Genomic DNA, 13,830 nt, shown 5'->3' with positions numbered 1-13,830 from the left:
ACAAAACATCCAAGAATAGGACCTGGAACATGGGACCAAATTTTGCTGAGAGTGGTTGAACTGGAAATGGAATCTTCACTTTGGGCAGCAGCGCGATTGAAGGTAAGACTGAAGCTCCACAGGGAGAAAGGATTGAAGAGTGTCCCCTTTGCAGTTAGTTTGTCCTGCCCGAGCTTTGAGGGCTCTCTGGTTCAGCCAGTGAGAGGACGGCCACCCCGGTGGCCCCCACTGCAGGGCGGCTGCCTTGCTCAGAGGCCCGGAGGCTGGGAGTGGGGCAGGGCTTCTACGGGGTGGTGGGGACGTTTCCCCTCGTGGTTGGAGCGGGGCCTCCTGCTCTCGTGGTGGCTCTTTTTGTGCAGAAGGCAGCTGGCTGTGCCCCGCTGTGGATAAGCTGCTGGCACAGAGGTACAGAGCCGTCTGGCTGGTGCGGGTGGACTCCAGGTTCAGCGGGAAGCTCGGCTTCTCTCTCCGAGAGGCAGTGTAGCCGTGAGGAACATCTCCCTCTGTCACAAAGTCCACGTTAGCGGAATAGTAGATGAGCTTCAGACCCAGCCCTGGGCCTTGTCGGTACCAGAACATGTATTCATGGTTCATGTTCTGAGAACAGGTCACTGTCACATTCTTTCCAGTCCCTGTGATGAGGTATCTCGGGGTCTGGGTCACTTGGGCTTCCACGGGGCCTGTGAGGGAAGGGGACAGAGCTGGAGACAAGGCCGAGGGGGCCCCCGATGCTGCAGCCTTTAGGAGAGGACTGGAGCCTCCGAGATGAGGTCAAGAGTCACCCGTGTGTTCTGGGACTCACCTGCTCCCAGGAGGCACAGGACCACACAGCCAAGGAGCCGGGGGCTCATGGCAGCGCCAGCAGGTGTCTGCCAGCTCTGGGGGCGCTAGCTGGCTTCTGCGATGTCTCCACCTCCTCAGCTCCTCTGCCACAGAGTTCTCAGCGGAGGAACCACTCCCCTTTCCTCACAGGGCTGCAGCGTACCAAGGCCACGCCGGGCGACTCAGGCTGGGGACATTTGTGATCGGTTTCATTTCCCTTAATCTCTCTGAGGCTGCTTGTCCTTATGCATGTGCCATGTTTTCTTATGAATGTCATCTTGTAAAAATTGTCCAATATTTATGTATTTTGGATCCTTATGGTATAAATAGATATACCATATTTGATTACTGCTTAGCAATGTGAGAACATGAAGCTTATGCTATTATGAAAACTGCATTTTCGTATTTTTTTAAGTCATTTCTTCTCTGCAGAAAAAATTCCAAGTACTTTTTGACTTTGTCTATCCACTGATATATTTTTCAGTCACTACTCTTGAAAAGAGTCTAAGGTGTACAATCTCAGCCAGATTCACACCATGGATTATTTTACTCTTCTGTATGTAGTTCAAATCCTAGACACGCAGCTTCTTTGCTCGTTAGCAGATTAGACTTAGCCATTATTGCTAGAGCTGGCAGCTGCTTCCCTCCAGGGTGGCATCTGGCAATCTTTCTTCCTTCTCTCTTCTATCTCTGCAAGGATGCTGGTGAAAGGCAGAAGCAACATCTTCTTCCTTCAGCAACCTCATATTTCACCAGCCAACTCTTTCCTTGCCTGCTTTGGGCACACGCTTTGCTGTCTTGCCACCCCCCCCCCCATGTTGGTTTCTGCCCCTGGAGATTGTGCTGTGGCCAGGCAGGGTTTTCTCTGCCATGGAGCCACATCATGAGGAACCCATTTGGGGACGGGGGCATCGAGCTTCTCCTCTGAGCTCCTCCAGCAGCTGCGGGCATTGCCCGCTTTGCTAAGTATGTCCTTCCTGCACGGAGGTGACGTCCTGGGGTTCCCTAGAATGTCTGCCCTCTTGAACACCTTCGAGCTTTTATTTTTTTTCTTTTTAATTTTTTTATTAAGGTATAGTTGATGAGTAAAAATTGTATATATTTACTGTGTACAGTGTGATGGTTTGATATATGTATATCTGTGAACTTCTCTTATACTTCGTAGGAACCAAGGCATTCCTGGGAGCGGAGAGAGAAGGAGGCAGCCACACTCCTCCTAACTGCTTCCAACCACAGCTAGAGCGTCACAGAGCCCTTCGGTGTTTTGCCAAATCATTATCCTCCCCAGGCAAGAAGGGGGCTCTCATCCCAGTTGTCAGGGCTACCCTCAAACCTCAGGGAAGGCTTTCTTGTTCCCCCACCCTGTCCCTTCGTGGTGGATCATGCAGCTCTGACAGTTTTCGCTCCACGTGAGTGAGGGAGGAGCGGTCGCTAGCACTCAGGATCTAAGGAGGAGTGTTCTCTGGTTTTGTATTACATTTCTGTATCATTCCTCTCTGGAAAGAACGTGGGGAGCAAACTTGGCTCTACTTTAGTCATAGGCGTTTGTACTGTCCTGGCCAATCCTCCATATCCTAGCTACAGGTTTGCATGTTCTTAGGGGAAGAAAAGCAGTTTTCATTCTCCGAAAACGAGCTCAGGTAAATAATTTCATAGTACTTAGTAAACTTTTTCATCCCAAATTTCATCTTCAGAAATTTTTTCACAATTTACCTGCATCCACAAAGCTAAGCTCGCTATCTAGTGGATACTGACATTTCCCATGTTCATAGTGGTTCCAATGTAGAGGAGGAGAATGACACCTCGAAGTAGTATCGTTTTTCCCAAGCCCTTTCCATAGTAGGTTAATCCAAGATTTGGGAGGTAGCTGGCTCCATAGTCCTACCCTCCGCCAGCTACTCCCTCTGCTCCGACACATGGCTTCTCCCTGCCCCGTCACTCTGACCGTGAGGCTTCTCTGGTCTCTCCTTTCCTTCTCCACGTCAGCCAAGGCACTAACGTGATGCTGCTGACCCACGTCCCCAGTATCTTCATGATATCTTCCCCCTTCCTTCCCACACTCTTCCCTCTGAGCTCTTCTACCCAATGCCACCACATCCAAGAGTTTTGGAAGCTTATGCTACTTCCCCAATGTCGGGCCGGCTCCTGTGTCCCTAACAAAGTGCCTGGGAAATGAACAACCTTCTACATGCCTGGAGCTCTGAAACTCTCCCTTGGTCTTCTCCACTTCCTTCTGTGCCGTGCCCTCCCTTCCTCCTTTCCCTAACCTTCTTCGGCGTCTGCTCTCTTCCCCCTACGTCCAGGCACTGCTCAGCGACTCTGCATCTCTCATCCACCCATCTGGAGCAACGTGTCCTGACAAGACTAATTATGTCTGCGTCTACTCAACTGATGAACCATTTCGTACAAACCCCTCTAAGGGAACACATGCTTTATCCCTTTAAATGTGCAACAATCTTTTTTTTCTATGTGATTTTGAGCCCAAGTATAGGCTGTAGAACTCTTGCCACTCTTCAAATCTGATTTCACTTATGCTCAGGCTATTTTGGTTCTGGGGAACTCCGTTTATTTTCTTGTACTATAGGATTAACCTTTGAAAGACCCCAGTGAGAGATATTTGTATGTTGAGTTTTCTCTTCATTGATGATACGGCATTCGATTTTATCAAACTTTCTCTCCCACCAGTGTCTGCAATTAACATTGACATGAAAGCGTATGTTAGTGCCCTCTAGGGGAACATCGCAGCGGTAGGCAGAATAACAGTCCCCTAGCGACCTTTGTTCGAGTGCTAAGCCCAGAAATCTGTGTATGTGTTTAGTCAGAGGGCAAATAGGCATTAAGGTTGAGGGTGCAATTAAGGCTGCTAATCAGCTGACCATGATATAGGGAGAGCCCAGGGTAGTCACACGGGTCCTTAAAGTGTGTCCTGAGGGAACCGAGGCTGTGGAATAGGGTCTGGGAGATGAAACGTCGCTGCCTTTGAAGACAGAGGAGGGGAGCCACAGGCAAGGAGACTGATTCTCTCCCAGAGTCTTCAGAAAGGAATGCAGCCCTGCCAGCACCTGGATGTTTAGCTGCATGAGACCTGTGTCCCTCTTCTGACCTACGGGACTGTAAAATAACAAATTTGTGTTGTTTTAAGCCACCAAATGTGTGTTGATTGGTATGATAACAATAGGAAACTAATACAATGATCAAGATCAAAATCTGTGGCAAGATTGTAAGAAAGCAAGTAGGATGGGAGCAGCGAAGGTGCAGGAAATAACTGAGGGCATCGTGTGTGTGTGTGTGTGTGTGTGTGTGTGAGAGAGAGAGAGAGAGAGACAGGGCAGGGTAGCTACACGCCGTGGCTTTGCCCTATCTGTGCAGAGAGGACAAGCTGCATTGATAAACTGCTGGCACAGGGATTCAGATGTCTGATTAGTGCTGGACAATTTAAGGATTTGATTAGACCATTATTTCTTCCCTTTTAAATTTTTGTTAGACTATACTGATTCAGGGCATCTTTTCAACACTGCCAACTTCAGGGGAATAAGGGATCAACTTTATCCCTAGCCCTAGATTTTATGCATTCCAGAACATTCTGTCTAGTTGCTACTCTGAAAACATTCCAATACGACTTTCTTTTCTGCTTCTCTGACCAGGGATCCGAGGGTTGTGTTACTCTGACACTCATGAGCCCTTGGAAGAAGATGCAGAAACCGATGACAGAGCCCACCAGGAAACCAATGTGAAAGTCACCAGGAAGGGCCTGTCCCCAGAGCCTGCAAACACCAGAGTGGGGGTTTCCCACGTGCTCCCGGAACACACCTGCCCTGAGAGCCAGAGGCCACGCACAGAGGAGTGTCCCTAAGGCTTCCTGCAGACCTGGTCTTTTCCTCCCAGAGCCAAAGCCAAATAAATATGTATTGTTTTAGGCCAATACATATTTAAAGATATATAAATAACTTTATCTGCATGAATTTTAAGGTGACCTGACATGGAAATAGTTTTTCGTATCAGTTGAATAATTATTTTAGGAGGTAGCACAATCATTTGAAATTCCAATGAGTAGAAAAACTAACCTCAAGGTGGACCTCAGAGAAACGATAAGTATCAGGATAAGTAAACATAAGTGTCAGGATCCAGTCAACAGGGAAACATGTGGTGTGCTCCCTCCTAAAAGTGTTCAACACCCTCTTCACCCTCTTTCACTGCTGCTCGGGCATTGCTCAGCAAGTCTTGCCGCCACCCTTCTCATTCTCTAAGCAGCATGATTGACCGGTGAGAGACTCTTGAAGGATCTCTGCAAACCTGAGAGTTATTTTTCTTTACTTGATTGAACAGAATTCAATTTCACCCAAATTTCCCTGCACTTGTATCTGAAAAGTGAAGTTTGCCTTAGAAAGTTGCTATGGTTTGAATGTCCCTTCTCAAACTCTTATTGAAACATAGTCCCCACTGTGGTGGTATTAAAAGGTGGGGCCTTTGGGGAAGCGATCAGTGCCTTAGAAAGGGCTGGGGGGAACTAGCTAAGGCCCTGTGACAACACAGCACTCAAAGTGCCATCTCAGAAGCAGAGACTGGGGCCCTCACCAGACACTGAACGTGCTAGTGTCTTGATCATGGACTTACCTGCCTCCAGAACTGAAAGAAATAAATTTCTATTCTGTATTAATTACTCAGGCTGGGGTATCTTGTCATAGCAGCACAATAGACTGAGAGAAAAGCATTCACGTTGCGTTGATGTCTTCTAGTCTAGCGGGACACTGACAACAGACAAAGACGGATTACAATAGGAAAGGCGTCCAGGAAGGAAAAGAATGGGAAAAGGGAGACAAGGAATATTGAGGTCAGGCCAGGGCTTTGGTGAAATCTTGTGAAGAAACCTCTCTTGGTTGGGGCGATGACTTGGAGGGCAGGGTCCCCCTAACTCCTTGGTTTGCCCCTTGTCTGTGCGGAGAGGATGTGGCTATGCAGCGCTGAGATACACAGAGATACACAGACGTCTGGTTGGTGCTGGCAGACTCCAGGGTCAGGGGAAAATAGTCTGTCTTATTTCGAGACACACGATACCTCTCAGCGACACCTTCAATGCTGGTGGTAGCAGGTGAGTAACAGAGGAGCTGCAGTCCAAACCCTGGGTCCTGTCGATACCAGTACATTGCAAAGTGATTCATATTCTGGGAGCAGTGTAGAGCTAACTTCCTCCCTGCCCCAATGATCCTGTGTCTTGGGAACTGTGTGACGACAGCATCCTTGAGGCCTATGGGGGAAGAAAGGGTGATGAAACAAAGACAGAGCCTGGGGGAGAGGAGACTGATGTGACAGTCATGAAGAAACACTTTGTAGTTAAAGCCTGGAAAGCCAGCGACGGGGACTCCTCACCTGTGCCCAGGACTCACCTGCTCTCAGGAGACAAAGGACCACACAGCAGAGGAGCCTGTTGCCCATGGCAGTGTTAGATGCAGAATGCTGCCTGGTGCTGCGATGCGTTCAGTCTCTGATATCAACACTTTTCATCTACTTCCTGGCCAGAGAAACAGCACTCTCCTCCTGCACTGCTTCAGAAAAGAACTCAGACTCTTAAACGTAGCATAATGTGGTGGTTTCATTTATCCAGGCCACGCAACTGTCTGTGTTGTTCCCTTGAAGAATCAGCATGGCCATCTTTCACCTCTGTGAATTTTCTAATTTCCCTTATATATGCTTTTTGATAAGATAATTTTTTTTTCTCCTGAATTTTTACTGAACTATTAGGGCAAATTTAGTAGTGTTTCAAGGGCCTTGAGTGTCTTCTCTGAATACTTTTCTTGAAATTACTTTCCATTATATCCCTATACCCAAACTTCAAATTTCACTCCAAAATAATCTTTTAAATCAGTCTAATGGTCTTCATTTCCACAGATGCTATACAAGCTGTGCATGCTTTCCACAAAGAGCTTGTGTCCATTTTGGTCTTGTCTTTTCTCTCTCCTTGGGCTCTCAAGGGAGCGGAGAGGTGTGGTAGAAGGCATGGAGTGACCATATGTATATAAACTTAGGAAAACTATAATAGAAGGCACCTAACAACGTTCAGAGAGAATTTGAACCGATGCAGTCACTCATCTCACTGCAGATGGAATTCGTATGACAAATGCTGACGCAGGGACTTGTGGCAGCTGCCTCCCTCTCAAGTGCCTGTTCTGGTGACTGCTCTGAATAATGCTTGCTCTGGGAAAAAAGCATTTTAGGGAAATTGTGGGATGCTAGTCACCACAGATGCACTGAAGATCAAATGTCACTGATGTGGCTTTCTGACGTTTGGCATTATTTCTAGGAAGATGATTTCTCAAATTCTTGATCAGCTAAGGATGTGGCTGTAAATTTCCTTAGCTAAACTGCTAGCACAGAGACATGCAGATGTCTCTGGGGCTGGGAAGAAATCTCCAGGTGATATTATGAATAAGATTAGGGCACAGTGTGCAAGAAGTGGGTAAACAGTAGGTGAGTTTCACAAGAATAGATAGGTATGCAAAGGCCAGATCATGGAGGATTTTAAAAATTCATAGTTTTGGAGATGTTGGCTAAAGGGAAAAGGACTTGTAGGTTAACAGATATAAAGAAGTTTGGTCATAAGCCTAAAGTCAATGGAAATCTACTGGAGGGTTTTAAGCTGCAGAGTGAACAGAGTTGGAGAAAGAAGTAAGACACCAGGTAGGTGGATATTTGGAAGGTGTTAGAGCAATTCAGCTGAGATACAGTGGTTGCCTGAGCTAAGGCCGTATTGGTGGAAAAACAGTGGTGGGATGTGAGAGGTTTTAGTAAAGATGTGGTTATGGAGCAGATGGGGAAGGAGAGTGTTGCGGAGGAGATGCAGGTATTCCTGCCACTCTGGATAGAGCAACTGAGAGAACACGGGCCATTTAGGGATCCGGGTGACTCGAGAGATGTATGTTGCAACACGCCTTAGAGTGGGCTATTGTCTCCAGCAGCTAAAAAGCCAGGATCAGGACTAGAACGAGGAAAGGCCTGGGGATGAATGTGATTGGGATTTGAAAAGGAGATATTCTATCCGAGGAGTAATAAAGCTGAAAGGGCTGATCAAGGATCTTAATACGTGTACTTTAATCTCAGAAATAGGAAATGATTCAATGTGAACTGGTCATAGATTTGGAAAATTTTCTTGACTTTCTGCACCCACTGGTATAGCACAAGGAGATAAAAGAAATGTTGTCTTTTGAAATCTGATACAAGTATCCTACTCAGGTCAGACTCCATGGAAAGGTGCACATTGGAGCCTCTGGAAAGGGATACTCCCTCCTCCTGTAGGAGAGATTCTTTTCCCCAATGAGATGGAGCCTCATGAGGGTGGGGACTCCTTCCTCTTGTGACTGCCACTTTTGTGCAGTGAGCACATGTCTGTGCAGCGCTGTGGACTAACTGTTGGCACAGAGGTACAGAGATGTCTAAAGGAGCTTTGCGGATTTCAGAGCTGGGGGTGGGGATGGAGGGGAAAGAACTTCTACTTTTATCAGGAAATAGTCTTCAACAGGAATGTATCTCTTGTCAAGAGTGTCAGTGTTAACTGAACAATGAATCAGCTCTAATTCCAACCTGATTCTAGTTGATACCGATGTAACATCATGGCACTCATTTCCTGTCTCTGCAACCAGGTGTCTTGGAGTCTGGGTGATTTTGGCTTCCATGGGGCCTAGGAGGTGAGGAAAGAGCCTGATGCCTCAGTGTCTAGAAAAGAACCTGGGATGTGGCCTGGCAAGTTCAGAATAAGACTTTCCCAAATGTTTCTAAGATCCACCTGCTCCCAGGAGACAAAAGAACACACAAAGCGGGGCTATCCAGCTATGGTAGAATACAGAGGTCAGCAAATCCTCTCTCCAAAAAACAGGTATTAAACTAAAATATATGTGTATATATATATATATATATATAATCAAAAAGAAATTTTCTTTTTTCTTTAAGAGCACAAATCTATTTGTTTCTGTACCCAAAGTAAGGCACACATGTTTTCATGGCTTTCTGTGGGCTGTAAAGAGTAATTTGAATTTAAATTTTATGCAAACACTTGTTTAATGCACATTCAATATAAGCCAAAATTACTATAATTCATTAGTAAAAAAAATTCACATTATGTTGCTATTTAAGCTTAGTTGAAAGCTATCCCATTTCATTTTCATTTATTTATTTAAAATTGACAAATAAAAATCATATACACTTATTGTTTACTTTGTGATGTGATGTTTTCATATTTGTATACATTGTGGAATTATTAAATAAAAGTAATTAACACATGTATCTTCTCACATACTTATGGTTTTTTTGAGGATTTTTTTGGTAAGAACATTTAAAATCTACAGTCTTAGCAATTTTCAAGTGTATGATATATTATTATCAGCTATAGTCACCATGCTGTACAATAGATCTCTAAAATTTATTCTTTCTGTCTGATAGAAACTTTGTACTCTTTGACCAAGGTTTCTCTATTCCGGTGCGTCCGCTGCCTCCATACCCTCCCCTGGCCCCTGACAACCCCCATTCTATTCTCTGCTTCTGTGGGTTTGACTTATTTAGATTCCACATATAAGTGGGTCATGCAGCATTCGTCTTCTTGTGCCTGTATTATTTCACTTAGCATGATGTCTTCCAGGTCCAAACAGGTTGTTGCAAATGACAGAATTTTATTCTTTTTTAGGGTTGAGTAGTATTCTACTGTGTGTATATGTGTATATATATATATATATATACACACGTATATATCTCACATGTTGTTTATCTATTTATCCATAGATGGAAACAGGTTGATCCCATATCTTGGCTATTGTGAATAATGCTGCAATAAACATGAGAGTGCAGATATTTCTTTGACATATAAGTTTCATATCCTTTGGACATATACCCAGAAGTGAAATTACTAGATCATATGGTAGTTCTATTTTTAATTTTCTGAGTAACCTCCATACTATTTTCCATAATGGCTATAATAATTTACATTCCCACCAACAGTGTACAAGGGTTCCCTTTTCTTCACATCATTAACAATACTTGTTATCTTTTGTCTTTTTAGTTATAGCCATTCCAGTGGTTGTGCGAAGGTATCTCATTGTGGTTTTAATATTCATTTCCCTTATGATTAGTGATGATGAGCATTTCTTTATTTGGATGCCTTCTCTTGAGAAATATCTATGCAGGTTCTATGCCCATATGTTGAATAGGAATGAACTCTGCAAAGCCTTTTCAAAAAGGAAGAACATTCAGAAGAAGAAGAAGCCAGTAAACAGAGTGGCTCAACAGGGCAGGGAGCAGGAGAACTTGTTGTGAGTATTAAATGAGAGAACACATGTAAAGGCTTAGAGCAGTAACCGGAATTCACTGAGTTCTCAGAAAATATAATATTATTATAGATAATAGCACAATTTTCTCAGTCTCAGTTTTCACTGAATTGGTGTTCAGACTTCATCAACTTTTTCAATATAGGCTCCACCTAAGATGATTTTAGGTTCATCTTCCTTGTACTCCACCATCAATCATGGCAGAACAGAAAATACAAGCCAATCCATGTTTTGGTAACATTGACTAAAATTTTTTGAGAGCTGGTGCGATAAACAACATCCAAACCAAGTGTTCTCCTCTTTCCTCCCTTTTCCCCATCCAGAAACGTCTTTGGTTTTGATTGTGAGTCACAAAGATTAATTCTAAAATTCCTGCTACCTTTGTCTATTTCCTTTGCCTCAGTTCCCTAAGAGCCACAATTGACATTAACTAAAATTCCTGTTACATCATACCAACATGGGGTTTGGATTTTTACTACTCTATCCCCACTCTTTGAGCATCAGGTCTTTCGTCAGGGTTTTGTATTTTATATGTAAGACATGTAGGCTCCTGCTTAGTCTTGCTCTTTCATATGGATACAACAATTATGACTTGGCAAACCCTGAAATACTCTTGTCCCATTAGAGGCTCCTTTAAGACAAAGGTAATAGTTAATATCATTAATGACATTTGTCCTTAGCCTTTACTGTGAACTCTGGTCTCATCTTAACAAGTGTTGAGAAAGAAAAAGTAAATGAAATTTTACTGCCCCCTACTGAAGAAAGGTGAAAGAGGTAGATTTGGGAAGATTATGATGAATTCTAAAGAAACAGAAGGAAAGAGGAGAGGCCCCTAGATGTTCTAAGTGTGAGAAGATTTAAGGATGAGTTGATGAAGGTCTTCAGCAGTGTCTGGATATAAATCTATACTTCACAGAAGTGATTAAGGAAAGAACAGAAGGAATCGAGTAGATCTTGGGTTGGGAGTGGATATGAGAAGGCTCAGGTCCTACTCAGATGAAGGGACACTTGCAGGCAGATGTAAACTGTCCACCCCTTGTTGCTCAGTGCAGGAATAACTCTCACACATGGCTGGCCTTTTATCAATGAAAACACTTCCCCCAAAGACCACCTTTCTGACTTATCTAGGGAAATGTCTGGAGAAGCTGCTGAGAATTACTAAAAGTCAGCAATTAAAGACACAAGAATTATCACGTATGTCTCTGCACTTTTTTGGTTAATCCTCTCTCATTGGAGCCTCTTTGATTTCCAGAAACTTGTAGTCCTTACAGTGTTAATGAAATTGGTAGGAGAAAGAGATACAGATAAAGACAAAAGATAAAATGAACTCTTAATGTTCAGCCAGGGTGGAAAAATCTGGAACCAGAACATGGCAATGCTAATTTAAGTCTTCTTATCATAGCATAGGACACACCTGTCTTCAGAAGAGGCAGAAAAAAGAAACGCAGAGGGTCCTGGTTTCCCAAAAAGGGATAAATATCACCTAGCTCAGGGCTCTGGCCCGACCTGGAAGTGAAGTTATCTCTGAGGTTTAATCTGCCATGCCAAGCATAGTCCGTGACATCATGGTTCCTATTTTTACAAGATAGAGTTTGATTCCAAAGAATCATGGACACTGACCAAAGGACATAGGTGCAGGGCTTTCATGCAATTACTCACATGTCTGAATCCCATACCAAGTACCTTTTATGAGCTTCAGTGCCATGTTTTGAACACAGTCGTCCACAGGCATCCATGGGAGATTGGTTTCAGGACACCACCCGCCACCACGGATACTAAAATCTGCAGATGTTCAAGTTTCCTATACAACACGGTATAGTATTTGCATATAAACTACACACATGCTCCCTCGTATACTTTAACTCATCTCTAAATTACTTATAATACCTAATACAATGCAATACAATGCAAATATTTGTAGAATGTATTGTTTTTTATTTGTATTATTTTTTATTGCTGTATTGTTATATATACTTGTTTAATATTCTAGATCTGTGATTGGTTGAATCTGTGGATGGTGACCCCATGAATAAAGAGGGCCGACTGTATACCATACCAGCCTCTGGAAGTTCTGAAGGCCCTCAAATAGAGCATATTATCCTTGCTCCAAACTCTGCTTCTTTGCCTGTAATACCAAAACTAGAACTCTGGGCATGAATGGAAATTATCACATATTCTAACTAAAATATATTTTTAAACCCACCCCAATATATGCATATATAAGTTTGTTAAAAATTAAAACCAAACAATTATGCCACACACATGCATAGATACATTCTCCTTTCCATGTCCCAAAACACAGACTCCATTAGGAGAGCAGTTTTAATTTCCCCCTGACCATTCTGCCATGTATGTTTGGAATTATAGTTCACTTTGCCCTAGTTCCCAATCATATATTATGATACCATCAGGTAGTAATACCAGATAATAATTGTTACATATGTCTCTCTTCATTTTTGGTCCAGTAAAACCCCTTTTCTCATTTTCAAGTCTTCTCTTAATCACACTCATTTTCTTTGTTTTAAAGGGACTTGTAGGTGGGAGGTGTGGAGCACTTAAATACATATGCACCAGAAGCCAGAAAATATGTTACTTGGAAGAAAATCCTGAAGAAGTACTTGAAGACATATTTGAATCTGCTTTCCTATCTTCTTTCTTTCTTTCCTCCCTCCCTCCCTTCCTTCCATCCTTCTACTGTTACTTCACTAAGCTAGACATTGTCCTCAGGGCTGGGGATACACGATGGGAGAGATTACTCTCAAACTAAAGGATATATAGTCTTTATGTGAAGAGCCAGCATGAAAAGAAATGCAAAAGAACATGATAATGATGGTAGCTTTGGCATGCATAAGCTGTCACACAGAAGGGACCAGGAGCTGAGTCTTTTCTGTCTATAGGAGACACAAAATCCTTTATAGATAAACTTATCTCTGATCTGAGCATTAAAGGATGTATGAGACAGCCCAGCAGTCCAGAAGTAGCCTGTTTCAGAGGAGGAAAGAGCCTTTGCAAAGGCACATCTGTGCGATTCAGCTTGGCTTATCTGAGGAAATATGAAATGTTCAGTCGAGCTAGAGTCTAAAGTGTGAAGTGAATTTGGAAGATTTGGCCATACTTTTAGTCAGAGGATCACTCATGGAGGGCTTTGTGTGCTGTGTGAGGCATGTCAGACATATCGGTGCTGGTGGTGATGGGTGAGACAGAGTATGGGAGAAGAGGGAAGAGGTGGGTGGACCAGGGAGAGGCTTTGTGTCTTCTTCTAGGGGATGGGTGATGAGGGCTTGAATGAACTAAAAGCGGTGAAGGAGAAGAGGAGTGGCTGAATCAGATGAACATGTGTGTTTTGGAAACTCTGATGCTGACAGCCCTCCTGGCTTGGTGTAGAGACACCTCTTTCCCACCACACTCAGGATCACTTTTCAGAGTGACCCATACACAATGACGTGGCTGCAAGAACAGTGGGTGTAAGACCTGGCCCCTGGCCTTGGGATGATGCTAAAGGAGCCTCCAGCTTCAGAGCTCTCTGTACGGTCAGGTAAGGCCACTGCGGAGGCTGCAGCATAGCCCAGCCATGCCCTCTGCCCAATCCCACTTTCTTCCTTTCCTCTCCTCCCATGTAGACTGCAAGAGTATTTTCCAGTAACTTCCCTGCACACTAATCTCCCTCTAAAAGTCTGTTTCCAAGAACCCAACCTGTGAC

At 43.8% G+C, this 13,830-nt stretch overlaps 1 gene segment (V, D, J or C); it reads right to left on the bottom strand.

The window, feature by feature from the left end:
* Positions 1–75: 75 nt before the first annotated feature.
* LOC138377020 (T cell receptor beta variable 27-like) lies at positions 76–851 on the bottom strand. The segment is given in 2 exon segments: positions 76–680; positions 803–851. Coding segments are annotated over 2 exon segments (654 nt in total).
* Between the last annotated feature and the right edge of the window lie 12,979 nt (positions 852–13,830).

This window comes from Eulemur rufifrons, chromosome 29 (assembly GCF_041146395.1).
Source record: "Eulemur rufifrons isolate Redbay chromosome 29, OSU_ERuf_1, whole genome shotgun sequence".
NCBI classification, from domain to species: Eukaryota; Metazoa; Chordata; class Mammalia; order Primates; family Lemuridae; genus Eulemur; species Eulemur rufifrons.
The sequence above is the reverse complement of the archived record's forward strand: the minus strand, read 5'-3'. Positions and strand labels throughout refer to the sequence as shown.